Below are 25745 nucleotides of genomic sequence, written 5' to 3' on the forward strand. Positions count from 1 at the left end.
AGAGATATATTTTAAATGACAAAAAGAGTTTCAGCTTTGATTCTCTATCGGATAAAGGATAGTTTCGTGATTTGAATACCGCGTATTTTACGGATGCTACGAATCGGATTGCAAGAGTTCGTTAGCAAATGAAAAATTCAGTTCGCGCGATTATTGGCAACAGGTATTCGCATCGAGTTTATAATCCGTTTGTGGAAAATCCGAGTTCGCGACTTTATGTGGTCGACGATCGTTGGCGCCGTAACGAACCGGACCGACCGCGAACACGTATTTTAATACACAGGCATACCGGGAGTAATTATTATTACCACCCACCAAAGTTGGTACAGCTATACTACTGTATTTGTGTATGTATGCGCGATGTATTTCGTGTTAACGCGTCGCGTGCGGCACGAGTGATCGCGATTTTCACGTGAAAAAATTGCCATGATGAGATCCACGCGTATACACACACACACACACACAGACATACAAACAAACAATATACACAATGCACACTGCATTTGTCACAGAATCTCGTTAAACGTCATAACAAGCGACACGTGTCTCGTTCACGAAGCTTCAGTTAACCATTTACTCGCATCGCGGACTTCCACCCCTCTGGTCCAGTCAGCCGCATGCATTCACGCATCGAGATAAAAGGACAGCTAACTTTGTCCTATCCGATCAATTGATCCAGTTTGCATTCTCCGTCCTTCCCATCTTCTTACATCAAAGATTGAAATTTTTTCTGTGATATTTAATTGTTATCAGCAATCTATTTTTAAGAGACATATTAGCGGGAGAAAAAAGTGTGTTCGAAAAAGTTAATATTATATATTGAAAATACATTTGGCGATGAAAATATTTCACGTAAACATTTTTCATAATCAAAATCGTATAAAGTAAAAGAAATTTATTTTGACAACGTATTTCGAGAAAAGAATCGAGTCCATAAAATAATCAAATTCGTGAGAAAAAATTAAATCTATGTTATCGAGCATTTGTTGCGATAATGAATGTAATTGCGTGTAATTCGCTATAGAAAATCTCACTCACACTGTACAATAATGAAAGCTGTAATATCTCGACCTCTCTCATTTTTCTTTTCTTTCATCGTCGTTTTATTAATGTGATTTAATAGCAATGGGCACACTTTTGTCTCTTGATACATTTAATTAATACATTGGCTTGCACGCTCTTTATTTCTCTTTCTACCAGCGACTAACAAAGTGAAAGTGACGATCAAGCAATTATCCGCTTTTCTGCCATACAAGTTCACGAACGCGTTGGCGAACAATCATCGTCGCTGATGTAACAATGTACACAAAGTATTAAAATGCGATGAATCAAACGACGATCGAAGAATCAGATAATGCACTATCCCGAAGTGAATGAGATAGTAGAGATAAAAAGTCTTCCAACCTACATATAAAATAAAAAGTAATTAGAGCAATTTTATCATCACAATTGTGTGTACAATCATGTGAGAAGAAAGAGAATGTAAAATCTTTCGACAAAGTAGCTTTCATTGACGTATTACAAATTAATACCGGACTTCTATATTAGTGTTCAATTATCGATTTTATTCTGACACATGCGGTTTATAGTTCTCGCTTAGATAAATACATCTTACCGCCGTTATTTCGCGATTACTACTGTTTTACTCCTTTCAAAAGTTCAGTTCAAAATTCTCTTCCTTCGGTTCGTCGACCTTTTGATTACCGATAGACTCAAACTGATCGTCGGGTGTGGACGATTGATTAGACTGTTGGCTCGAACTGTTGGATCGTTAAGAGTGATTAAATGAAGTTCAAATAATGGAAATTGTGTGAACAATAATAGATTGTCAATAAGAAAAGTCTATTTTCAAAGAGGTTTTATCATTAGCGAAACTCGAAGAGCATCTTGGCTGTCATTTACACATCAAAATGTCAAATATCTTCGCGCCGAGTGAGCACGTTCATTTTTCAAACTCATAAGACTTCCATTCATAAGACTTCATTTAAGATTCAGTCATATCGTGACGATCCCGCACCATTCAGAGCCAAGGCAACGATTTCTTTCTCAAGGAAGACGAGATTTTTGATACATTTAGATACTTAGGTTAAACATAAAGAACGAGTCGTCGCAGGATCGATACCACAAATTTCATGGGACTTATAACGACACGAATGATACGAACTGGCTAAAATCAATTCCGTCACGATGAAGCAACTAGAGAAGTAGTTAAAGTCGTGATATGAACGGACATAAATGTACAAAGCATGAAAGAAGACGAAGACGGATAGATCAGAAAGAACAAAGCAATAGAGAAAGAGAGACAGAGAGAGCGATAAGAAGATGGCAAGAAAAAATCCTACCAAGTGTTGGCTGGCAATAATTCGATGCGGAACAAGTGCTACGTGAGCAGACAAAACGAGGAATATCTCGATGGCGGATGAGATAGCGACTGATACGCAGAGATAAGCGAACGAAAAGGGGCAGTCTCGCCAAGTCTGAAAGTGGAAAAGTCTGAAGAAACCGACCGTGATCATCGCTCGTACGAAGGAGATAGATATTCCGTCGAAACACTGGGCACTTTCTTTCACTGGGAGTCAACCTTCAGTGATGATTTGCGGAAGGCTTGATCGCTTCTGGAATTCAATACTTTGAGGTCCAGTTTGAATTCAAGCTTCATACAATCGAAGTGGAAATCAAGACGACATTAAAGAGGGGGAGATTAGAATGAGGAACGAGGAACACTAGATACGGAATGAGTGTTTCTCGGCGGGGGCATGGCTCGAGTGGCCACGGCACTGCTTATTGATCTCACTAAAGGGCGAAAGGTACGTAGCGTACATGTGCACCCGGTGCGCACCGGACACCACTGCACGGCGAGCACGTAGTGCAACCACTGTCACGAGCAGTAGCAGTGACGGCAGTGACGACGACAGCGGAGGAAGTGATGGTGGCGGCGACAGTGGCGGTAACAGCGGCGATGTCGGCTGCTGCGACAGCGGTGGCACCACCGACACTCCACGATTATCATCCGCCATACTGGTTCGCTGTCTCGATGCCGCTGTCGCCATCGCCGTCGTCGTCATCATCGTCATCATCGCTGTTATCCGCACAATTAACACTCTTCAACGGACTGTCACTGTAAGCCTCAACACGTTTAGCTTGCGAGTCGACCGGACCGACGAAAGATGCACTCCGAGAAATATATGTTTCACGCAGGATATATGTTTCGAGGTATCACCGCACGACGTTTTACTCGCATTCAGCAGTTTATACTCATTGCTTCTTCGATTGTGCTGTGCAATCATTGTCAGATGTCAGATTGATATCGAACGATAGATTGAGTTTTTTTTTTCGTTCGTCCGCTCTCTTCATTAAACATCCTCTCTATCACTCGTTCTCTCACTTTTACTCTCTCTCTCTCTCTCTCTTTCTCTTTCTTTCGTGCTCATGCTCGCACTCAATTCATACCAACTTTCACTCTATTTCCTTGACACGACACTTACGATGACCGAGTCAAAGGGATTGTGGCAGGCCAGGGCTGCTGCTGCTGATGAGCGAACTCTCCTCGCCAAGCTTTTTCACTCGGCTATCATCCCGTACAACCCCCAAGATCTGCTCGACCGTGGAAGGCAGGCAGGGCTGCTGGAGTCGGAGGTAGGGGCCGATAGTGGTGGTCGCTCGCCGTCAGGGTATAATAGGTGGGGGTACAACAGCCCATGTGGGGTAGTGGTGCACCTCCGTACGGGGTATAGGGGAAGGTAAGCGAATGGGGGTGGTTGAAGAGAGAGAGCAAGCGCGCGCGCCAGGATGCGAGAAACGTCGAAAGGGACTGGAAATAGGGGAGGGGTAAGAAGGGGTAGGGGCTCCCGTCACTGCCAGATATGGGTCACTCAGCGATCAATGCCGATATAGAGTCGCTGTATCGTCAAAGTCCCTCGCACAATTTTCTTTACGTCATTTTTCGTTCGCTCGCTTATTCCAAGAGATGATCTTCCTCGTCGCGAGGATGTGTGCCGGCTCGATCGTTCGCGACATTATCTTTGGCGCGGGAGTAGAGTCAACCGTGTCGATTCGCGCGCGGCGTTTAAGAGTTCGATCGACCGCGCCAAATATGGAAGTATCGCAACCCTGGAAATCCGATACCCTGGAAGTCTAGTGACTTGGCGAAATGGTTCGCGTCGCGGCTACATGGGGGTGTAGCTTTCACAAAAGACCAATCAATAAGCAGGAGGTGATCCTACGATATCTCTACTCTCTCTACACACACACACACTCTCTCTCTTTTCTTCTTCCTCATTATCTATCTTTGTTTCTCTTTTTTCTCTCTTTCTCTCTCTCTCCTCCTTTTGCCACATTCTCCCGCTACCAACTCTCAATTCCCGTTCACCCTTTTCCCCGACTTTTCTGCCCTTTCTACCATCCACATTTATTTCATTTGTTTAGAAATATTTGATGAATATTAAATAAAGGCCAATAAGATTGTTTGAATTAATCTGATATAAAATATGATATAATAAATTTAATGACGTAACATAGGATGTATCAACATTAAATTTGTGTCTCTTCAACCATAAAGTATTACATAATAAAAAGAAAAAATGGATATTTGTCAAATTAAATTAAAAATAAAAACCAATGAGTCAAACAGGTCATTTATCTAACTCCGATTCTTGATTCCCTTCTATTCATTTCATTCTAACCCATTGGACTTTCTCCTTTCATACAATTTTTTTCGTGTAAATAAATGGCCATCATGTGAAAAGACGGGGAACAAGGCACGAGATCCAGAATAGATCAGTTTAATTTTAATGTGGCATCGCACGCATACGACTGTCTGAAATTTGTGCGGAAAAGATGACAGTACACCTCCCTCGCAGTCTAAAACAATTCTGTCGTACCAGGAACGTACCAACTTTGTCCATCAGAAATTTCAGAAATCTTCATGTTAGTCGGATACTTCATAAGACAATGGCGCAACCATTAATTATTTTAACCAATTTCCAAGATTACGGAAATTTTGACACATGTTTGATTTTAATAATCTGTAATAAAAAAAAAAAATTAAAATGTTTTAATCAATTTTTAGAAAAATACATGTTGTTATTACCTAATAATGGCATGTAGTTAACGATAGAGGAATAATAAAGTATCATTGAGAGTGTCGGGGCATGGCTATCATAATAATCAAATAACATCCAACAATATATTTTACATAATTAGAAAAATTATTATGCAAGACAACATTTTTCTCACGTACGCGATACAAAATGAAAAAAGTAGACGCGATGCGACGCCAATGGCTGTCATTGCGATTCAGGATTCGATGCGAAGCACGCATGCGTCCAGTGACGTCACGCGAGTTTAAGGCGCGGGGTGTAATACGCTTATCAATGAACGTACGACGCCTACGACGAGTACCTGTTCTCCAGCCAGCACAGCGCCGGCGAACGCACCCTCCGCCGATCCTCCCTTACTCGCCGCCCTTACTCGCGCCCGCATGCCCTATGTATTCATTCTTGTCAGGTAGCCTTGCGCTACCTGATCGCCGTTCATCGGTCAGGTGGATAAGCATTTGATAAAAGCTGATGCTGCGATGCTTTCTGATCCATTTTTTGCTTGGAATGTGAATAATTTGGCCAATAGTATAAACAGAAATATCTTCTTCGTTCTCTTTTGATTCTTTTAATATAATTTATTGTTAGTTGTAAATTCCGTCTTGTAATCAAATTATCTAAAAAAAAGAATTATCTTTCAATTCAAGAATTTTTCTCTTTACTATATAATGACATACTAAGTAAAATTGAAATTTATATACATGATTAAGCGTCATTCTTACCCTCATATATGCAGAATACTTTTGTCATTCAAAATTGAGTAACTTTCGCATTGTGAAACTCTTTTATTTCTATGAGTGGCTGCCGTCGACATATTCTCAGTGAGTAATTCGAACGAACCTCCAATCGATTATTAAATTGTGCGATTTGTCAATCAATTAGAATTTCACTGATAATTACATTTAGTAATGTTGCATAATACATTTTTAATAGTACAAGACATAATTCAGAATCTCTCTTGGATATCCTCCCAAGTTTTATTACTAATTTAAAGTTGATGGTCTTTCGGAAATCTCTGTAAAATCAATTTTTAAAAGAAATAAAAAATTCTCCGCATGTAGAATAATGACATGGATTGAGAGAAAACGCTGACTTCGACCATATAAACTTTAGCGAAAGACAAGTTTGCACGCGTTCCATAATATCGGTCAATCGACGCTTTCCCTTTCACATTTTTCGCTCTCAACAAAATATTTCCTGATAATCATTCATAGTATCATTTTCTTTCGTCATCATTACATCTCAGTATGCAAATTACATTTCATAAATTTTTTCAGACTATAAAAAAAAAAATGTATTCTCGATTTGAAAACAAATATATCGTACAACAAAAGAAGTCAATCATTTTCTATTTTGCTTTTCAAAATATTGTATAAATGCATGAGAGAATACATATTTATATGAGACAAATCTCTTCAGCAATATATTGTATTCATTTAGTATATTTCGAAATAACGACTTTGGGGATCTTTTCTTATGGCTGCACACATTGACGCTTTTTTATGTGTTATTTACTTATCTGATATTACGTAAAAGCATAAGGCAACCGGTTCTGCATACAAGCGGGAGTACTTTTCTTTACCATACAGGCCACACTGCAATGTTCGACGAAATTGTCGGCGACGTGAGTCAAAGCGAGAAATCGCGCAGTTGAGCGGCGTATCTCTGGAAGTGGACTGTAGTGTTGACGCGCGTGTTGACTTTCGAGCTGTTTAATTAAGTAAAGAGGATATATATATATATATATATATATTTAAGTGTTAATCAATTAAACATTAATTTTATATATCTAATCGCATTTAAGACTGTATTCTCTTAACGTGTTTATGTAATAATGTACATTAAAAAACAGAAAATTAACTGTCAAAGTGTGCGTGAAATGAGTCATTATTATTCAATTGGAAATTAAGAAAGAACAGTTTATAAGCGGCAACGACTTTGTGTGATTTATTGCTCCTGAATATCCAGTACGATCTTCAACGACGACCACTTTTTCAGGTATTCAAAAAGAAAATTGTTTAATATAACTTGTTAATTAAAACTATCTTACACATATAATATATTGTATTTGTGAAACTTTCGTATTTTTATGATTATATATATGTATATAATAATTTCATTTTATATAAAAAATCATTAATATCGTTCAGAGTGTATTCAAATCCTGTAAAAATTTTCCTTGATCTTTAGGATATTTTTGATCAAAATTCCAGATAAAAAGAATATTTTAAACATTTTTTGGTACAATTTCATAAAATAAGTTTTTTTGTTGTATGCGTTTTCTAATGCTTTTTTTTTCATACGAAAAAAAAATACAAAACCAATTAATTTTCAAATGCTAGACTTACAAATGTACTGAAAATAAAACTGAATAGATAACTTTCGTTAAGATAAAATTTTTTAATTTGCAAAATATTTTTATTTTTTATCACTAAAAATTAAAATAAAGAATATGTATTGCATATTTAATATTTTGTTAAGACTGAAGATTGAATATATAAACATAAATATGTAGATATATTTAGATATGTAGAAGCATATATTTATAATATATTTATAATATATTTTAAATATATAATTCGTAACATGGCTTATTGGCGGATTGTTTATTACTTACAGTGTAAGAACAAAATTATCAAAGAGAGAATTTGTAAAAAAATTTCCTAGGTTCCAATAAAATTTCATGAGAATTCCCTGATTTTTCCAGATATAAAAATCCAGATTTTCCATGTTTTTCCAGGAGTAAATATAGCAATAGATACCCTGTCGTTGTATATGTTGCAAACAACTTTACAAACTTTACAAATAATAGGCTGATTTCAATATTACAACGCTATATTCGCAATAAAATACACAGAAAAATGATTTTAATTAGAATCATCTTAGCGCCGCGAACGTGCAAAATAACTTATGATGCAACTCGAGTAAATTTACACATCAATTTCGCGACACGGTTCTTACGTTTGTGGTGAAAGTTTCATTATCCGGAAAACCTATGGACCGCAGTCGGCATCCATTCGATTTTATGCTCCGCGAGTTTTTATTCGTCTCGTTACCTCGCGTGTTAATGTTGAAAGAAAAAGCGTTGTCAATCTCGATAGAATATTGCTCCATAGAATATTTAACGAAGTTATCATTACAGTTTTTATTTTCACAGGATGAATTTTGGCCACACAATTGAGGATTCGCGGAAGAAATATCCGGAGATTACGGACGAGCTTTTAAAGAGTCTACAAAAATGGGCGCATGATCAAAATCTTCCAAAAATTCCCGAGGAACAATTGGCATTATTCGCGCACAGTTGTTATTTTGATTTGGCGATTACAAAACGATGCATGGACGTTTATTACAGAATGCGCTCCACGATCCCGGAATTTTTCAACGACAGAGATCCCAGACGCGAGTATCTACAGCATTCTTTAAAAGCTTTGTACGTTCTTATAGGTTTTGTATTATTCTTATAAGTTTATATCTTAGTCAATCTTCTTTAATTAATCTTATGTAAGTCAACAAAAAAATAGCAACACGTTTTTCAATATTTATTGAACGTAAATAGAACATTTTTTTAATTTTTTGTTGCGTATTGTAATTGACTCTCCTATTGCGAGCACAATAAAGAAACATAATGTAGTATTTTAAGATAGTTAGCATCCATTTATCAGCAGGTCGAACTCGTTAATCCGATACAAGCTGCATAATAAAAACACATTATTTGATAAACTTTTGTTCCGATACAAAGAAATCGCGCTCATTTATATAAAACGCATATTATGTGATTCTTATCTTTTGGTCAATCGATATGTCTTCCTTTCTTTCAATCTATGTCTCGTTTCTTATTTACATTCTATATATATATATATATATATATATATATATATATATATAAATTGCGTGTTTGATGATGGCATTTTGTGTTTAATACGGCAGCATTAAATATATTTATCGCTGTAATCTTTCCTGTGTTATACAACTACAATGTATCACATCTGCTACAATCGAGAAAAAATTGCAAAAATAATTCCCCAACCTAAAAAACACATTGTTTTTCTATTTTTAATAAATATAAATAAAAATTAAAATTTATGAAGAAAAAAAATATATATAATATATATAATTATCTAATATTCAATAATATATGAATATTATATATAATATATATATATATATATATATATATATATATATATATATATAATATATATTATTAATATATGATATGTAATATCATATATTATATATAAATATATTATATTAACACAAGTATGCGAATATAAAACCAAATTAATCAGACAGTCTCTAATAAATAAAATTATTTGCATGATGCTATTAATACACTTTTTTAATATTCAAATTTTATCAAAATATGTATACGATTTTTTATTCACAGCATGTAATCAAAATAGAAATATAAATATAATATATAGTGAAAAAATTGTAATCAGCATGGTAATATAATCGCGGATATTTATGATATTCGATTGGACTTTGTATATGTATCTTTAAGAACGAAATATTAAACTAAGGATAAAAAATTTAACTTTAATTCTAATAATATAAATTTAATTCCTTGGATTATAGGGAGTTTATAGCGCTTCCCAAGCCAGATCGAAACGGTTCCCGGATAATTTTTCATCGTCTGGCAGATTCACGGCCTTCCCAATACATGTTCAATGATGGCATCAAGCTATTGCTGATGTCCATGGATGCGAGCCTCTACACGGAAGGTTGTTCGCCGGGATATGTTATTCTCTTCGACATGTGTAATGTGAAAATTGGTCACTTGACCAGATTGTCGATAAATAGTATTCGCTGGTTCTTCGAGTATCTTCAGGATGGCATGCCGGTCAGGCTCAAGGCCATTCATGTATTGAACGCGGTCTGGTTTATGGACAAAATCCTCGCTCTTATCAGACCGTTTATGAAGCAAGAACTTTACGAAATGGTAAATTGATTTTTGACTTCTTTTCATGAAATTCGGCTTGACGAATTTTGATAAAGTAGTTCTTAATTATAAATTTCATAAAGAGTTATGAATAATCATGAGCTGTATTCAGACGTCAATTTTAAATTTAACTTACAAAAGTTTGAAGTCGACTATACGTGAAGAATAGAATCGTAAACGGCATTTGATTTACATACGCGTGAATGTGCGTATTGATATCATAAAGCTACATTGAAATTTGCAATTTTATCTAATATATTAATGGTGAATTTATTGAAATTAACTCATTTAATACGTCTGGCGCATTTAACTATAGAAAAAAGTTCACTTTTTCTTTTATTTTGTAGCTTCATATTCACAGCGGTGACGTCTCTGACATATATTCTTATATACCGCCAGAATCTTTGCCGAAAGACTATAATGGAGAATTGGACTATATCGCAAACCTTCATGGTAAATATGTATAATAATTACAAAATATTTAGCAGAAGCTAAGCTTACTGCATTCTTTTAAATAAATATGGAACTTTAGAGTTAAACTATATACGAATTATATGCTTTCTACAATTTTTCTAAAGTATCTTTTTTTCTACCCGAGAGTAATTTTATTAATTGTAATAATTAATATTTATCAATCTAATTTTTGCAGAAGCGCATTGCGTGAAGTTGGATCAATTGCGAGATTATTTTCAAGAAGAGGAGGCCTTATTTCGTAATTATTCGCCTAACAAAGCGAAAATAGCAAACGATCAAAACATTATGCAAAACGCTCCCAAGGATTTAAAAGATCGTCAAAACGGTGACGATAGTTGATGCAAGATCTTAACACGTGTAGTGAATAACATAAATTAAGCATATATAAATATAGATAAAGGTCAGGACATCATCATTGCTTTCTAATTCTTACGTATGATTTTTCGCAGATAATTGCGTCCTTGAGTCCAAGCTACCGTCCCCATCCTCTGGTATACTCCTTTCTATGGACGACCTTATCTGAAATTATACACAACATACAGTTGGAAAGAAAATCTTTTTCAAGATTTATTAATAAGAATTGTACAATCTTAGAACTAGAATAGAATCTGCAAAAAAATTATCAGCGCGAATCAATTTATATTTTTATTATAAAATTGCGTACTTATTTTTGATAATTTTGATTTAATTATTTGAATTTGAATTGAAATACAGGATAAAAGTGCTTTTCAAAATAAGAAAAAACTAAAAAATATAAGATTTTTTCTCCTTTCAAATATAATTCCGAGGCATTGTGTCATTTTATTTGTTAATATGTCTGCACGAATATTTAGACATGATGCGTTTATGAAGACATACCGCAATTCTTTATGGATCTTTCTTAGAAAACGATCTCAAAAAGTCTGTAAAGTGAGTCTGTAAATCGCGCGTCAAAGTTACAGAGAAATATATTTCGGCAAGAAAAAGTAATCGCGCAATTCAAATTTTACTCCCTTCAGAATCGGCGCGATATAAAATCAACCGAAGTGAGTTACCAATTCAAATTTCAAGATTATTTGATTTCCAATCTCTGATAGGGACTAGTTCGATATTCAGCAAGCGTGTGATTCAACAATAATACTATTGTACTATTATGATTCTCAAACATATAACGCTGTAACAGTTATATTCTAATACAAAATAAAATAGTCAAATAAAAAAATTAAGAATACCTTGACCTACTCGACGATCTTTGAACTCGAGCTGGGTAGCCTGGAGGTCATCTTAATCTCACGCGGTGAGAGCGCAAAGTTCCAGAGTCAATGTTGCCAATGTCAAGAAAAATAAGTTCTTCATATCTCTGTAACAGAGAGAAAAAAAGCCCTAGTGTCTTTGAATCTAGTCGCGCCATCTGGAGTGCATTCCAAAATGTATTCCTTTGGAATGAAGTTTGATAGACCAATCAGGATAAAAGAAATAAAAATTTCTTTATCCTGATTGGTCAATCGAACGATAGAGATAAATTTAGAAAGATAAATTTTGGAACGCAATCCTAGTGATCTCTCATCGAGAAAGTGACAGATTTGGACGATAGGAGTTCTGTAGAAGCGTATTTTCGTGTTCGCATAACCTTTCCTGATGTTCACGAGAAGCGCGAAAATGTAAAAACACTTTGTTGACATTCGCATAACTCTCGAGGATATTCGCAGCGGTCAATTATCACACCGCAATGTCAAATGAGTCATCGTCAATTGCTATTTCCAGTTTCGTTCTCGATGACACCTGAAGAGGATTTCTTAATTTTATAAACAACGTGTCCAATATGTGCATTAAAATATAAACAGAAAGAATTATTTGAAACAGATTTATCACAAATCAAGTAAAAAACAATTTGGTCTATTGTTATGTAATATCGAACATACAATTGATATCTTTTAAAAGTGATTTTCGTCGTACATGTGACTTTGTAGTAGACAAGTAATCGCGTAAAATGCTCTCGAGAATGTTACGCGATATCACTGAAAAGTGGTTCAACATACGGAGAACAACTAGAAAAGGCGTGCAGTCTGCCAAAGATACGGTTTTCCGCGGCGGTATCATTATTATCAGCGTTCTTCTCATAATTTGGTTGTCCATATTTCTCTATACAGCCTTTTACTATGCCTACATGCCGAGCATGTCGTACGTACGGCCCGTAAATATGAATTTCAAGTAAGTTCTATCTATTTGATCTCTCTATATGATTCTCTATTTTATATATTTATTAAATAGCAACAATAATGTATGTCATAATAATGGATATCGCATAGAAAAATTCTTCGAAGATTTCAAAGTCTAAGAACAAAACAAATAAGTCTAACAAATATGTAGAATGATAATAATAATAACAATATCTTTCTAATGCTTGTCTGTAAATTATTGTAAATATAAAATAATAATCTAATTAAATTAAACTGGATAAAAAATAATTGAGCTGAATAAAATTGAATTACTAAATCATACTATTGGCTCTTTATTATAGATCGTGCGACAAAGAGAAAGGAAAATGCAGTTTTCCACAAGCTCAACTACAATTGACCAAGAAGCAGCAACTTTTGATGGTTGGTCAGCCGTATAAAATAAATTTGCATCTAGAAATGCCAGAATCACCAGCCAACAAAGAACTTGGTAAAGTTTCTATATGAATATGTCATTAATGGAATATTATGTTTCATAAGAAATTAATTTTTTTTCAAGGTATGTTCATGGTCTGTGCTCAATTGCGCAGTCGTGATGGATATCTTATAGATCATACATGTAAATCAGCAATGTTACATTATCGTAGTACATTATTACATATACTTACAACTCTTACATTTTCTCCCATGATGATTTTTGGAAAAGCTGAAGAAAAACAAGATGTTATTCTTGAATTGTTCAGTAATTTTGAAGAAGATCAGGTAATAATTTCTAGTAGATTTTTTTTTCTTTAATTTAGTGACAATTTTACAAAATATTTATATTAAGACAAATTTTTTATATATTCCAGAACCATCCAGTAACAATTATATTTATTGAAATCCAATCAAGGCACATTGAATTTTACTCTGCTAATCTCATAATAAATGCTCACTTATCAGGACTACGTTACTGGATGTTTTATTGGCCAATTCTATCAGCTATTGCTGGCATTGGTACAATCTTGTTTTTCATAATACTTGTTTACACATTGTCATATTTACATCTTGAAATTGAAGAGGAAAATACGGATGAAAATTTTGAAAAGAGCAACTTCGACAACGATAAAGATCTTAAGACTGATTGTAAGTCATTTTACAATATTTCAAATTCATCTGTACAATTTTTATATTAAGATTATAAAAAATTATTTTTTAAAGTGCCAAATATATTATTTATAACAGATTTCAAAGATGAGGAGAAAAGTACAGAAGAAGAAAAGCCTTTTCAAGAAGGCCAAAGCTATATCCAGGAACTTTCTGTACCAGCTGTTGAGTCATCAAGTAGTGAATGTTTGATGTAAAGATGTATAATTATATTTTGCGTGATATAAGAATGAATGTTGCAAGACAGTTGAATAATTAATCATTTACAGAGGAATATTAACAAAAAAGTTATTAAAATAAGAAATATATTTTTTATATTCTATAATATGCAATATATTTTGCTTCTATTTTAAAATATACCATATTTTAAGTAATCGATCCTTCTGTAGCTTGGTAATACTTTCAAGTATCCATCATTTCATATTAGTCCCTCACAAAAAAAAAATTTAAATTAAAAAAAATGACATGTTCAGAAATTCATGTGCTAATGTCTTGTTTTAAAATTATTTTTCAAAATATACTTGGCACGATGTTTTAACTTAATCAAATTTTTTTAATGCAAATAATTATTGATTGCAAGCTTGTTAAAGATTGTTTAAACTAAATGCATAAATATTCATTATAATAACTTATAATTTGTATATATCTTTCTTACAATTATATCACTATTACTTGAGCAATTTATTGTAATTTAATATACTTTGAATAAACTTCTTTTACCCCTGATTCATAGGCAACCCGTAATACGACCAAGCTACGTTGGCTTGGAATCCAATTTACTTTTCAAGAAAGATTTCATTATACGGAAGAAAATGATATCAATAATAAATTATAATTTCATTAATGAATTATAATTGCAGAAAGATGATTCGAAATTTTGTCATATTTTGATGAATTTCATAAAGATAATTATATCGTTAAGTATGGATAAAATGCAATTTTCGTGGTATCTCATCATATCCTAATAGTTTTTTTTTTTAAATTATAGATAAATATATACACATATCAAATAAGCATTTTCGGTCCTTAAAACAAAGTCTTCACATTTTTATAGATAGATTTTATATAGAAGTAATGTATCTTTCAAAAAATGATTGTTCAACAACTATGAGAGATATTTATATCTTCAATGTATATAAAATAAGTTCAATGTCATATTTCTATTGAAAATGTAAAGCGTAATTTTGCATATACGGTTTTCATAGAAAATTTGTCATGACTGAAAATGAAATAAAATACCAATACATCTATCAATGAATTTCGATAAACATCGCGTTGTCAGCAACATATTATTATATATTTTCAAGATGAGATACGCATCTAAAATTGCAATTTTCAGGGATCATTTGAGCGATATTATCGAGACACGTAATGCGTTGAGAGACACTGGTTGCTTCGGATGACTGGTCGGTTAAGTCGAGATACCGGTCTCATCGTAGAGAAAACTAGCACCGGAGCTCAAGAGCCGAGCGTAGCGATAGTCGTTTCAGCTTCCGTGAGATCTTACACATCATCGGCTACATGTGTGTAAGTGCGTACCCTCACGAGGAGGAGAGCTAAGAAAAAGATGGGACGCGCGCGACATGTATAGAGAAGGGAATAGGAAGCTGTGTAGAGGAAACGTTCCAAGAGGAGAAAGATCGGGAGAAGAAGCGCGCGAGAGATAATTGAACAACCGCGTATACATACACACAGACGTTGATCCTCGGCTTCGGACGTCCTCGTCGTGCTTCGTGAGGCTTCGGGCACGCGAGAACCACGCGCATCAAGGTCGCGGCCATCCACCTTTCCCTCGCGGCAAGTGCACGCACAGGCTACACCGTCGACGTCGGGGTCCGGTCGACCCGGCGGCCAACGCCGTAACCAGGATGACCGGCGGCTGCCTCGTTTTTCCAGGGGCGCATGCGGTTTCTCGACGATAGGAAGAGGAATTCCACCAAGAAGCGCCCGATAATCTCTCCGATTCCTGCCGAATCCATTAAAAGATTAAAAATCCATTCGTTATCTATTAGCGATTTCCATCTCTTTAAGCCCCTTAAAAAATATATATGTATATATATTAAGCGCGATCTTCCGAGAATTCTGTTACTTTATAATAATTTTATGGAACTTTGACGAAAACAATGCGCATTTACTATGTTAGTTCTACTGACAGCGAACCTCATACAAATTTTATTTATTTATCATTTATAATTTGAAGAAAAAATAATTAATGTAAAGAAAAAATTGGAAGATTGTGAAAAAAAAGATAAAAATGCAATAGAAGACTTAAAAATTAAACAATGGCATATATGTTTATATATATGTAATAATAGATATTTGAAAATGATTTTAGGATGGCTTTTCCTTCCTCAGCGAAAATCGAGACATCAATAATTTGCAAGTTACAAGCGATTAAAAAAGAAGGGTTTTTCACAAAGAAATATTATAAAGAGAATTAAAAAATTCTCAAAGCTACACTTTTCAATTAGTTTCAGGTAGAATTTAATAAAATTTTAATTTATTGTTAGTTATAAATAAATATGATGACAAAATTGGAAAATTGAAAAAAGTAATGATCTCGACATTTTCGCTGAAAAAGAAATTATTTTCATAAAATTTCAATTTTCAAAAATCTGCCATTAGCAGGTAATGAATCTGAGACATTATATATGTATACATATATAATGTATACATATGTTATATAAATTATATTATATAAATTTTGATAATTTAATGTAAGATATTATCAACACATACGTACGATGCTGTAACGCAAAAATTCAATCGTCGAAGTGTAAAATTTAATGTAAAATATAATGTTGGAAATGATAAGGAAATCGCTTCTCCAATTCCTATATTATTCTTAAGATATCTGATGTGTCAGATATTTTATTTAAATGAATTGATTCATAAAACGTGATATTTTATCATTTCGTTTCCTGTTACTTGGTTCAAACTATGGAATTGTTCAATGATGTAATTTCCTAATTATTTCAAGCAGTACATTTAATAAAATTAAAAAAATAGGAGGCTAAAGAAATATCGATAAGAATACGATTGATGCGACTTTTGACTTTTAAGGACTTCAACATTAATATATTACAGTTTAACAAAGAGAAACAAGCTGTTAGATTTTTAAGATTTAGTTTTTTTAAAAAATTTTTATGAATATCGAATGTATCGTATGTATTTCGAGAATTTCATACTATTCATTTCTACAAGATATTAAATTTAATCAAGCTGCGGCCCTGGCTAAGAGAAAGGTGTTGCGGCAAAGCGGAGTGCGTCCTTCGCGAAGAAGCTCGGTCCAGAACTAATCGTCAAAATATAAGGGAGCCTGTCGAGCCACCTGCTTGATTCGATAGGATACCGGTTACAATACATCAAGCGCGAGAGGATATGGCACTATATTGCAGAAAATTATGGTGGAGCGTTGCGGATGGTACCGGTGAGATACATTGGCGAGATGTGCTGCTGCGTTTCTCCCCCATGCGTCGTATTATATGTACTTAAAGAAAATTCGAAGTATTAATACCCTTTAAATTCCGCACGTACGTAGACAGGCACGCGTGTGCGTAACGGCCGCATATATAATGCACGTGTTCTGCAGAGTGGATAGATGGCCTATAGAATTATCTAAAGATATATTTATAAGCATCATTCTATGAAAGAAGAAGATACAGATGCAATTGTACGCGTTGAGAAATCGTCGTCTCTGGGAAACCTTTTAAAAGATCAGAGTATATCGTGTATATATTTGAGATGATATGGCAGAACATCTCGAATCTTTGTGTACGAGAGCGAATTCAGATGATCGGTTTTATCGAACTGAAAATTCACGCGATCTTCGAATATTTCGAAGAATTCGTGAAATTCTAATTATCCGCGTTCCGATTTCGTTCTCTTGATCTGCCGCGCTACAGGTTCCCCGCTCATCATCCGGCATCTTTCCATCTCTATCCGGCATTTTTTTCTAGACCCATTACACATAATGGCGCAATTTGTGTAATGCTCCAACTCGGGCGCTTCCGCCGAACCTCGGCCGCGTCCGGCCACGCGAGCAACACGCGATCGCCGATTCTCGATGTGGCCTGGACCGGTTCGGGAACCTGTTACCGGAGCCTACGAAGGGGGAGAGAACCGGTTGCCGCCGCGTACCTTTCCTACCTGCTCTCGACCTGCGTACAAACCCCACCTTCGCAACATCCTCGAGCTACCTCGCGCCCTCCTTATTCCACGGGGCCTTTGTGTGCACATGTACGCATGATTTTTTGCCACGGGGAGATGAGAGAAGTAGAGAGGAGCAGCCGGCAACAGAAGCGGAGAAGGGTCCGGGCAAGGTATAAGCGGCATCAGAGGATGGCCGGGAGGTTTGACCCTGCCAAGAATCTTGCATCTGCCTGCTCTCTCTCTCTCTCTCTCTTTCTCTTCCCGCTCCGTCCAGCGGCTAATTTGCCGTCTCCGACTGACCGTGGAACCTGTTAGCGCAGCGAAATCAACGCGAAGGTACGGCCGAGAAAGGCGGTTCGAAGATAAACACAATCCAACAATCCTCCCCGTCCTCCAACGGATAATAAAGATATAACTGATTAATACATCGAAATTATTCAACATTCCTCACGAGAATCATGCTTTGTATCATTCCGGATTTATTAATCCGTTGATTTAACACATATTTTTACGGTTCCACTAGAAATCACGCTTTGTCGATATTTTTCTTTCAATTCGACGAGATAGATATCAACTCGAAACATAGTGCAAGAATTTAATGGCAAAGTTCAAAATTAGGTTTTATCACGAGCGAGTGCTTAAACAGAACATAAATAGGGAGAAAAAGAATATAAGAAAAGGGGAAGGGGCGCGAAGCGCCACACTCTATTGTTACTACTACATTACGGCTCCCTGAAGAGAGAGAGAAGTGCTGAATAAGCGTTTTTAATGCATCACGTAGGCGTTCGCGACGATGGATTAGCTTGTCTTTCTAATTCATTAAAAGTTTGCACGCCTTAGATATCTATCTATCTCGGCAATCATCTCCTCCCTTCTCCTTTTTTTTTTTTACTCGGAAGGGCGCACGATTACGCAGCCTTTGTTTTCTGCGGTGTGGATAGACAGGTATATATATATATATATATATACATATATCTCTCATACTTCTTCCCATTCTCTCTCTACCCTCGTTCGTGTCGCCCTTGCTGCACTTCTCCGTTCTTTCTTTCGTGCGAGCGCGGTAAAGCTGCATCGGTGTTTGCGGTTTCCCGCAGCGGCAAATGCACCTGGACCGACTTGCGCCATCTTCTCCATGAGTACAATCGACGATCGTCCGTTTGTCGGTTGTGCTCAGATTCCTTCAGCGATAAACAGAGGAATGTAAAGGGGAACGAGAGAAGGAGAGAGAGGACTATTATTATCTTTCTATGTATTGAGAAACGAAAAATAATGCGTAGGAATATTCGTTTCTTGTAACTTGGAAATCTATATATAGTGATGTACAAGATATCGACAATTCGCGATTTTATTTTCGATTCTAAAAATTTCCTTCTTGAAAAATGTTAAAGCGCCACTGCACTTCGAACTAAACGAGTGAAAAAAAAAAAGATTCCTTGCAATCATCAAGACAAATTATATGAGAAATAGATAAATATATAAAAATTAAATAAAAAAATTAATATTAAATAATTAATATTAATAATTAATTAAAAAAATTAAAAAATAAATATTTTATTTAATTTCAGAATAAAATGCTGGTGATTTTCGTTTCCCGTCAGAGTTCACAGAGATGCTATAGCCTACGCTGGCCGTATTGTCGCCAATTTATCCACGATACGAGCTCACATTTTGTGGAAAGGATCGTGATCGTATTACTATTGAAACCTTTCGACGAGCGAGTTTCTCGACAACGAGCCACCATTACGTTCCTGCTAAGCCGTCTTAGCCGGTTTTACAGGTTTCGAATGACCACAGTAAGTTCACGCATTACGTTGTTTCATTTATGTGAATGCCTCCGCAACGATATCGAAATTTCAGCTAAAGTGCATATAATAATTCATAGAAAGTATCACTTCCCAAGATTCTATACCAACCATCGTTATCCGTTCCGCTTCTTACAAAACAACCTTTACTTTACATCATTAGATCATCGGAAACGCATTACCGTTATAATTCAATCTTACTGATATCATCCTCCAAGTGTTCGCCTTACTTTGTAATCTGTTTCAAGTTCAACAGGAAAACATGTAAAAAAGAAAATATCTTTTTCGAAGTATATATTTTTATATGCACAAATCACTGAATAGCAATAAAAAAAAAAAATTGGAAAACAAAGTACAATTTAATTCTATCCTCATCTAAATTCTATCATCACAAAAAAAAAACAATTTTATCTTTTATTAAAGCTGCTATATATAAACAGAAGCAATTACTATATAAATTGAAACCTTTACTGCAAGTAAATGCGAAAATAGATTACTTCTCGAATGGGGTAATTATCGAGGGGACTGGATTATTTCGCGCGACTCGATTTCCCTAAACTCGAACGTCCCTGTTCATAAAGGCCAGTCCTATAATACAATCTTGGTTGTGGGCAAGGCACCTTCTTACCGAGACGGCATGCATACACGAAGCGGACAGATTCGCTAGTTGAGCAAGCGTCGTCGCTGAGGAGAAGCGATAGGATGCTGCGCACCTGCTTGCCTCCAGGCAACATAGTGCTCGCTTCTTGTCTATAGCCACCTCTTTCTGATCTATTCCCCTTGCTTTAGTGCAGCGGTTTCCAACCTTTCTTAATGCGATATTTTTATTGGAATTTTTAAAACCAGTTTTATATATATATATATATATATATACTTCGAAAAGAAAGAAAAAAAAGAATTGTCGGATCCTTTTGAAATAGAATGGGCTGAAATTTTACCAGAGTTTAGTTTATTTTTTTTTTTTTTCGCGAAACGATTTAGTCTTAAGCATCAAAAAATTAGGGAGAAAGATAATTTGTAATTAAATTTTTGCTTAAAAATAATGCGCCAAATATATATTCTTGTAATTTAATAGAGCTAAATGAAAAACATAAAAATTTCAAGATATTAGATAAAATTAAGTTTTATTATTAATTAAATTTTATTATTGTCGATATTTTTGTGTGTGGGTATAAATTATAAATTTTCATTTAATTTTCTATCAAAATTTAAAAATATATTATTTTATATTTTTTTTTTTCTATACTTTATTTTATTTTATATAATTATATCGCAATAAATCTAGTTCATCTAAAATCGCGACCGATAAAAATGATAGAAATAATTTTGCGCGTATATTATTATCTACTGTTAAAAATATTGTGAATGAGGTAAGCGTTGATCTCCCAAATGCGGATCGCTCGGAATATATCTATGAACTAAAGGAACCCGAAATAAAGGTTCGCGAAACATCAGTTGGGAATCTCTGTTTCAAGCGAACACGAACACAGGCAGAAGAACATTCTCCTCCTTCGTGATCCGGTTACGCTGGACATTATGTAGCCCAGTAGCAAGAGCTATACCTTACCAAGCTTGTCGCGGTATAAAGTCTCTATTAAATTTAATTACAGCGAGTAATTAATATTAGCCTGAAATTTTTAAAACGCCGGTGGCATTATAGATATTTATATACAATATTTTTTTTCTTTATATTTTACACTCATTCGCCTTTAATTTTTATCCATATTTGTCATGAAAAAAGATTCTGCGTTACATGTAAATTATCTATCTATACAAAAATCTCTTTAAGTTTTATTCTTTTGTAAAAATAATTACAGTTAACTTTGTTATCGCGCATAAACTCCGACCAAAGATATTAATTTTTCTTTTGCACGCGATATTAATAATAATTAATATATATATATATATATATATATATATATATATATATATATAATGTAAATTGAAGATGTATTATATATATATGTGTGTGTGTGTGTGTGTGTTGTCATAGGGCATATGAATTACGCTCAGCGCGCTTATTTAGGTTGAAACAGCATTTACTCTCGGATTACATTCATGTATTGTATATCTCTAGATATATCCGGGTCGAGAGAGAGAGAGAGATTCCCTTGTTATTACCTCCACCTTCGCTATTATCCTTTCCACACACGTCTGTCAAGCCCTTGTACGTGGCCTAAAGTTCTGCCAGAGAAATTAGCACGAAAATTAGCGTGTCCTCAGTTTCGCAAAATCCGCCTGCTTAGAATTCGCTATCGCGAGATCATGGCACAAAGAAGCCCATAATATGTACCGCGGCGTTTAATGAACTCGCCCTCCGGAAGAGTAGGAGGGGGAGAGTCTGGCGATCGACTCGATAGTTAAGATCTCCGAGGGAAACAACTATTGCCGTTGAAGTTTGCACATTAATTTGACCGTTGGCCCGGGCTTTGCCCGAAACTTTGCCCGACTTGAGATATTCTTCAAAGTAACCGTATGAATTGCGCCCGCGTCGTAGAAACTTGCTGCTGGCGTCGCACTATTGTGCGGGCAAAGGGCTTTCATTAGAAGCGCGCTAACTCAGAGCTGTCGGTGAATTCGTCGACACGTGTGTGGCACGTATGTATATACGTAAGGGTGTTCCTAAACACGCGCGAACAAATTCGAGAGGTGTGATTTCTCGGGTAATTTCTTGAGAAAAAGCTTATATACATCAAATCGTCTTAAGTGACATAGTTTTTGAGATACAGGATGTTAAAGTTTGAGATTACCTCTTTAAATCTTTAGTATATATTACCTTTTAAATCCTTAGTAAATATCACGAATTGAAAATATTGAGAATTTAAGGACTCGCATAGTTGTCTTTTTTTTTCACTAATTAATGAAAAGGAGAATAGATTCATATCATCGTATCTATAACGGCTAGAATTGGTCACTTTCAATAGTTTCTATAATTTCTTATAAATATATATTTTAAAATTTAATTTTTTTAATTTGAAAAATACTTTCGAAAACTATGTCGTTTAAGACATTGACATATATGAACCTTTCTTTAAGAAATTACCTAAAGAATCATCCCTCGAAATTTTTCGCACATGTTTAGGAAAAATCTTCCCCTAAATGTCAAAGCATTTTATCGCAAAGTACGTTTATACGCAATTCGCTCTAATAGACAAGTCGATCGAAGTCAGCTAAACCATGTAACGGTAATCGGAGAGTACACCTAAGATAGGGCAATATATGTCAGTATATACCTGCCTTTCGTGTTACTTGTACCATACCGTTTTCCTCTCGCGCGAGGATAAAAGTAATTTGCGGGAACGGCAAATAACGTTTTCGTCCATCTCGCTTTATGACATTTTAACGTCAACGGCGGCATCATTGAATCCGTCTCGAGTATCACAACGACCTGGCCTCGTGGAAGAGTCGACTCGCGCGCGTGTTTTCACGGTCGCAAATGGAACATTTGCGCGCGGTGTAACGGCGAGAGGCAGGTAAATATTTAGGATGCACGGCTATGCGCCGTGCAATTCCCTCGTTCACGGGGAAACTGCCCTGATGCGAGAATACAACGCAATTTCTACCTTTCGTTGAACTTTCCTATCCTCTCTCCCTCTACCTAGAAGCATTTCTCCGCAGAAGTATATAGCTTTAACGGGGAAAAGCCGCTGAAAAGATGACGGTACGCGCCTTTGTCGATACATAAAAAAAAAAAAAAAAGAAATCCTTAGTGGTTCCGACAAAATAATCTCCCGAATGGTAGCGAATATTATATTTTAAATTTATATGATGTATAGTACGTATAAAAATAAAATATCCAATATTTTTAAATAAACTTTATTTATCTCCTTCATATTAAAATTAATATTTATCATTATTAAAAGCCGGGTATAAATCTCTCCATATAAACTGGCGTTTATTTAATTCAAATTTCTCTTCTTTTTATGACACAATAAATGCAACGGCCCATATAAAGAAAAAAAGACGCGAGCCGACAACGAAGTATTAACGTCGTATTAATTAATGGAAAATGCATGCATGGAAAAAGAAGATAGACCGAGGCGCTTATATCGACACGAGACAGACGGATAATTGAAAGGGGGAAGGAAGGGGAAGCGACGACTGACTTCTCGCGATGCACTCGAGTGCAACAGACATCGGGAGGGGAGGGCGTGACACAAGCGACCCGCTGACACGTTTTGTTTTCGGTTCTCGTGTCAGGCAGACTCAATTAACCGGCGCGGCGGCGGCGTCCTTGCATTTCTTTCTTTTTCTTCTCCACTCGCACGCATCAACCCATCGTCTGTCCATCTCTATCTCTCTCTTCCACATTGGTCTCTCTTTTCTTTCTTTATTGCACGTGCGTTTCATTTTGACGCGTCCGTATTCGCTTTCGCGACGGTACGTACGTACGTATACGTACCGACGCTTTTAATTGCGCTCCCAATTAGCACACGCGCCGGATCAAGGACCACTTCACCTACGATTGGATTCCGCGAAACACGTGACCAATTATTAACGTCCGCTCTTCGACGTTTCCGAGGGATAATTCTCTCGGTTGGTGTTTAACGATGTCATTAGATATACTTAAGACTGTTTTCCTTCTGATAATTGATAAACATCTGTTTAAACACCGTGAATTAGCATGAGTGAAAAAAAACATGCCCAGAGATGCAAACAAGAGACATAAATATCTAGTGAAAAATGCTAAAAGAAATCACGTCAATATAATCATAATTCTTTGTGTCCTTTAATCTAAATCAACTATTTGTTTAAACGTGATTTAATATGATTAGAATAAAGTCTCCCTATTTAGTTTAAATATTGCAACTTTTTTTTCTACGCAATTTTTTTTATATTTTTTATAATATAATTCTCATTTTCTGTGTATCAGGTGAAAGTGAACGTGAAAGAGGAGTCTGCGAAACGCACCTGCGCAAAGAAAGTCGATGCCCTGAATATTAAAGCATCGCGAAAAAGTTGTTGGCCCCAATTCCACGAGAGAAATATATTCAACATCAATCTACATCAACATCATCTATGTATATTACCTTAGTCGAATACAAAAGAATAAGACAAGGACAGGAGAGAAAGAGAAAGAAAGAATATAAATAAATAAGGTTCTTAAATGCGAGAGATGATGGAAGCGATGGTCGTGGCTGCGATTTTACACGTGCGAAAATTTGCGTCTTTGAGATTGACAGCTTGCTAATCACGTGGCGCGCGGAATGACATTAACGAATAACCGCACATGAGAGGCCTCGCCGCATATTCCCTTGGTCTCTCTCTCTCTCTCTCTTCCTCTCTCTTTTCTCGCGGTACTCGCACAGAGTCTCGTTCCGCTACCTCGACCCTACAATTTCTCCACCGGATCTCCCCACGCGACCCCCCGTGACCGAGGCTGCACGCTTTAACCGACCTCGGGGTTGTGCTTTCGTGAAATCTGGCCAAACTTTCGTCATAAATAAAGGGTAAACAACGCCACATGCCTCACCCCACCACTTTGCTCTTTCTCTTGCCGAGTCCTCGTAACTCATGGCCCCGTTGCTCCTTATGCCAGCCGCCACTATCCGATCGGTCCTTCTTTTCGGACACTATTCCGCCAACCTTCTTCGCGATTTTTCAACAAAAATTCATCAATATCGTGAAATTCTTAATCGAATAAAAAAAAAAAAAATTGAAGCAGAGAAAAGATTGAAGTAAATATAATACAATTTCTTATAATTTGTGAAACATTATAAGAAAGACAAATAAATTACAATATTTTTATATATAATATACATTACTATAATTTTTTCAATAATATTCAATTCAATAATATACGTTTTATATTTTACAAAGAACTATTGTAATTATGTTCAAAAACTTGGATGCATTAAATAAATGTATAATCGTTAAAATCAAATTTTATAGTAATAAATAATATCTTAATATTTCCGCTTTATAATAATTATTTAAAAAAATGTATTTGAAAATTTAAAAAAAAAAAATAAAAATG

The 25745-nt window shown here is 35.4% G+C and overlaps 3 protein-coding genes across 17 annotated transcripts in view; 2 read left to right on the plus strand and 1 right to left on the minus strand.

Annotated features, from left to right (window-relative positions):
- The window catches only part of LOC126851317 (RIMS-binding protein 2), a 211728-nt gene that overhangs the window by 19610 nt on the left and 166373 nt on the right, over nt 1–25745 (minus strand). For 8 of the 15 annotated variants that reach the window (XR_007687656.1, XR_007687657.1, XM_050595155.1 and 5 more), the window contains exons 1-5: nt 10946–11716; nt 6679–6804; nt 5819–6111; nt 5401–5713; nt 3486–5024 (exon numbers count right to left, since the gene is read on the minus strand). The gene's annotated coding sequence lies outside the window, so the exon portion shown is untranslated. The other 7 variants (XM_050595145.1, XM_050595147.1, XM_050595142.1 and 4 more) reach the window with 4 other exon arrangements.
- On the plus strand, nt 6851–11134 carry LOC126851332 (alpha-tocopherol transfer protein-like). Its single transcript, XM_050595191.1, has 5 exons — nt 6851–7094; nt 8254–8526; nt 9675–10038; nt 10386–10491; nt 10688–11134. The coding sequence occupies exons 2-5, from the start codon at nt 8255–8257 to the stop codon at nt 10849–10851; spliced, it is 906 nt and encodes a 301-aa protein (XP_050451148.1). The 5' UTR covers nt 6851–7094; nt 8254; the 3' UTR covers nt 10852–11134.
- Nucleotides 12110–14192, plus strand: LOC126851331 (seipin). The gene is made up of 6 exons (XM_050595190.1): nt 12110–12370; nt 12462–12702; nt 13013–13158; nt 13228–13430; nt 13520–13793; nt 13893–14192. Exons 2-6 carry the CDS (start codon nt 12482–12484, stop codon nt 14009–14011), a joined length of 963 nt encoding a protein of 320 aa, XP_050451147.1. The 5' UTR covers nt 12110–12370; nt 12462–12481; the 3' UTR covers nt 14012–14192.

This window comes from Cataglyphis hispanica, chromosome 8 (assembly GCF_021464435.1).
Source record: "Cataglyphis hispanica isolate Lineage 1 chromosome 8, ULB_Chis1_1.0, whole genome shotgun sequence".
Taxonomy (NCBI): domain Eukaryota; kingdom Metazoa; phylum Arthropoda; class Insecta; order Hymenoptera; family Formicidae; genus Cataglyphis; species Cataglyphis hispanica.